Source organism: Nanorana parkeri, unplaced genomic scaffold (assembly GCF_000935625.1).
Source record: "Nanorana parkeri isolate BGI_ZX_2015 unplaced genomic scaffold, ASM93562v1 scaffold1771, whole genome shotgun sequence".
NCBI classification, from domain to species: domain Eukaryota; kingdom Metazoa; phylum Chordata; class Amphibia; order Anura; family Dicroglossidae; genus Nanorana; species Nanorana parkeri.
Window position 1 is genome coordinate 289,456 of NW_017308039.1, and position 4,225 is coordinate 293,680.

Below are 4,225 nucleotides of genomic sequence, written 5' to 3' on the forward strand. Positions count from 1 at the left end.
GCAGGGGGGAGCTATTCGCCAGCAAGGTCAGCAAGGTAAAGATGTTTCATTCTATTATCCAGTTTTGAGAAAGGAAACCAATTCTGTCCTCTTGAACAACACTGTGAATTCAAAGTGATCACATCTTCACCTTGTTTAATAAGCTAAGTGAACATACAGATTGCCAAGTCAACAGTCTCTACGCATTTAGAAAATCCACCCCAATGTGGTTTTGACCGAGATTTGTGTTTAGGTTATCAGCACAGTCTTGTGAATGGGGACGATCCCATGAATCTTATGAATTCCTCCCCAAGAAACATGTGGTCAGCTGCGGGTAGGGGGGGCTGTACAGTTTAATGACAGTTACCACCACCCACTGACATTTGCAGCTGTTCACACATAATAACACGTGCTGCGATTAGCTGCGGATGATCATAGCTGGATGCAGCTGATCACAGAGGTCTCATGGAGGAATTCATGAGAATCTTGCAATCGGTCCCATTCCCAAATGTGAATGGGGGTCTGAGAGATAAAAGCCGATATTTCTATAATGTGAAATGTATCACTTTCAGAATATGGATAGGGCTTCTCTCCTAGGTGATTCCTCCAGCGTCCAATAGAATGTAACTTTTGAATGAAGTACTTTTAATCCAGAGTATTAAAACAACACCACTATTTCATTGCAGATTTTCTGGTGTTGAAAAAGATGCATCTTTTGTGTGAAGCTCTTGTCACACTTTAAACATTGAAATGGCTTCTCTCCTGTGTGAGTCCTCCAGTGAACACTTAGCTGAGATTTGGTGGTGAAACATTTGTCACATTCTGAACACCTGTATGGTTTCTCTCCTGTGTGGATCTTCTGGTGTTTAATGAGATATTTCTTCATTGAAAAGCACTTGTCACATTCTGAGCATTTAAAAGGTTTCTCTCCTGTGTGAGTCTTCTGGTGATCAACGAGCTGAGATTTGGTGGTGAAACATTTGTCAAATTCTGGACAGTGGGGTAGTTTCTCTCCTGTGTGAGTCCTCCAGTGAACACTTAGCTGATATTTGGAGGTGAAGCTCTTGTCACATTCTGAACACCTGTATGGTTTCTCGCCTGTGTGGATCTTCTGGTGCTCAGTAAGATTTATCTTTCGTGCAAATCTCTTGTCACATTCTGGACATTTAAAAGGCTTCTCTCCAGTGTGAGTCTTCTGATGATCAACGAGCTGAGATTTGGTGGTGAAACATTTGTCACATTCTGGACAGTGGTGTGGTTTCTCTCCTGTGTGAGTCCTCCAGTGAACACTTAGCTGAGATTTGGAGGTGAAGCTCTTGTCACATTCTGAACAGCTGTATTGTTTCTCTCCTGTGTGGATCTTCTGGTGTTTAGTGAGATATGTCTTTATGAAAAAGCAGTTGTCACATTCTGGACATTTAAATAACTTTTCTCCTGTGTGAGTTTTCTGGTGTCCAATAAGATTTATCTTTCGTGCAAATCTCTTGTCACATTCTGGACATTTAAAAGGTTTCTCTCCAGTGTGAGTCTTCTGATGATCAACGAGCTGATATTTGGTGGTGAAACATTTGTCACATTCTGGACAGTGGGGTGGTTTCTCTCCTGTGTGAGTACTCCAGTGAACACTTAGCTGAAATTTGGAGGATAAACTTTTGTCACATTCTGAACAGCTGTATGGTTTCTCTCCTGTGTGGATCTTCTGGTGTTTAGTGAGATATTTCTTTATTAAAAAGCAGTTGTCACATTCTGAACATTTAAATAACTTTTCTCCTGTGTGGGTTTTCTGGTGCTCAGTAAGATTTATCTTTCGTGCAAAGCTCTTGTCACATTCTGGACATTTAAAAGGTTTCTCTCCTGTGTGGATCTTCTGGTGTTTAGTGAGATATTTCTTTATTAAAAAGCAGTTGTCACATTCTGAACAGCTGTATGGTTTCTCTCCTGTGTGGATCATCTGATGATTAATAAGATTGCTCTTTCGTGAGAAGCACATGTCGCACTCTGAACATCTATATGGTTTCGCCCCCGTGTGTATAATCTGGTGCTCAGTAAGTGTTATCTTTAGTCTGAAGCTCTTATCACATTCTGAGCATTTAAATGGTTTCTCCCCAGTGTGAGTCCTCTGGTGGTGAGTAAGAGATCCCTTTTGTGTGAAGCACTTGTCACATTCTGAACATCTGAATGGCTTCTCTCCAGTGTGAATCCTCTGGTGTACAATAAGATTTCCTTTTTGTGTGAAGCACTTGTCACATTCTGAACATCTGAATGGCTTCTCTCCAGTGTGAATCCTCTGGTGTACAATAAGATTTCCTTTTTGTGTGAAGCACTTGTCACATTCTGAACATCTAAATGATTTATGTCCAGTGTGAGTCCTCTGGTGTTTAGTAAGATTTCTTTTTTGTGTGAAGCACTTGTCACATTTTAAACATCTGAATGGCTTCTCTCCAGTGTGAGTCCTCTGGTGTTTAAACAGATTGTCCTTTTTTGGGAAACACTGACCACATTCTGAGCATTGAAATGTCTTCTCTCCTGTGAGACTCCTCTGGTGATCAGTGAGATTTGTCTTGTTTTGTTCGTACTTTTCAGACGGATCCTCTTGATTATGAATCTTCTGGTGAACTGTAAGAAGTGACTTTGAAATGAAGCTTCTCTCACACTCCGAGCACTCATATAGCTTGTGTCCTCCGGGATCCATCATGTGCTAAAGAATAACAACTTAGCAGTAGTATATTTTCAGTCTCCTGACGGTGGATCTCTGAAAAAAAAATAGAAATACATCGTTATATAATATTGACAACAGATAAAGAACCTCGGAATTACATTTCTGCCTTTTTCCACTACAATTGCATGTCTTCAGACATATAAATATATAATTTTCCAATATAGGTTTATGCTCATGCCTTTTCCTTTTTTGTTGCATCAACAGTCTATTCTCTTTGTGTATAACGCTACTCACCTGAGAGCCTCCTGAAGCAAGAGATCCCAAAATATTGTGAAATATGTTGAGGTCTTCCTCGTTCACTTGACCATACAAAGATCTAGCGCATCTTAAGATATATGGACTGTATATGTGTAAGCCGACTAAAAATATATCACTAGGTGGTAATTTGCCAGGAACAAAACAAGATATTCTCTCAGGAAAAGTTTGTACCGGGGCATATATTGGACACTGCTACAGCAAAACTTGTGGTTGTAAGCTTTTCAGAGATGTTTAAATAAAGATGAAATGTTTTAAAAACAAATATACTTTGTCATATGAGTACCATTAAAATCCGTCAAAGATCAAAACTATTTCATTATAATTTATATACCAATTAAAGCAGTAATCAATATACAACTCAAATTAAAGTGCAACAACATGTAAACATTATTTCATAATGTCCAACATCATGTGATCATAGTTCTCTAATCCAATAACAATTATTGTGCATATCAATAACGTACAAAAAGCAAATTAAAGTGTAACAGTGTATCATTAATCATACATAATATTCAAAATTGTGTGATCGGCAAACATCCACCACTGTGTAGGAATACAATAGATTTATACCTTGAGTCTATTCTAATATCAGCAGTGACAAACGTTCATCCAAGGCATAAGGATCCAAGTGGTTACTCGATCCACCACCATGCAAGTAATATCAATTTATTATCCTCCATGATAGTCACCCCGTGCCACAGACACCCCAAATGGAATCATACTCAGCATAAGGATATGACCCTCTTGCTTCCAAAAAAAAAAAAGAGGTCATATAGCGCAGTGTGTTATTATGAACTATCCGGGAGATGAACACAGACTTCCAAAATGTTCTCATAAATCATAAAAATTATGTTGAGGAAGGCTCTAGCATAAAATGATTTCCTTAGTAAAACAATACAAAACAATGCACAGGTACTCTCATTCTTTGGTGCCTAATCCTGCACCCGGATAAAACATTAAGCTCACTTGCAAATAAAAATGCTGCGCCACGACAGGCAATCCATGCACACAGATAATCCACCAAGTTACATGATATCGCAGTATTAGACCCGCCCCTATGCGTTTCATCAACAGGAGCTGCGAAACACCGGAATACTGAAAACCCCATATATTGTATCTCCCCTCCATTAACTCTTTCAGCACTTCTTTCAAAGCTTGTTCCCAATCGGATTCAGGCACATGAAATTCCCACTTAACTGCTTGAAGACCAGGTGTTTAGATCCCCTACCTGGCCAGGCCATTTTTCAGTGTTCAGCGCTGCGGTACTTT

General features: G+C 39.3%; 1 protein-coding gene across 1 annotated transcript; it reads right to left on the reverse strand.

The window, feature by feature from the left end:
• Positions 1–637: 637 nt before the first annotated feature.
• On the reverse strand, positions 638–2,671 carry LOC108799621 (zinc finger protein 260-like). The gene has a single exon (XM_018571512.1). It carries the CDS (start codon positions 2,669–2,671, stop codon positions 638–640), a length of 2,034 nt encoding a protein of 677 aa, XP_018427014.1.
• Between the last annotated feature and the right edge of the window lie 1,554 nt (positions 2,672–4,225).

Excerpts from the sequence above, each read along its gene's own strand:
- LOC108799621 (XM_018571512.1), bottom strand. The coding sequence starts at position 2,671 with ATGGATCCCGGAGGACACAAGCTATATGAGTGCTCGGAGTGTGAGAGA.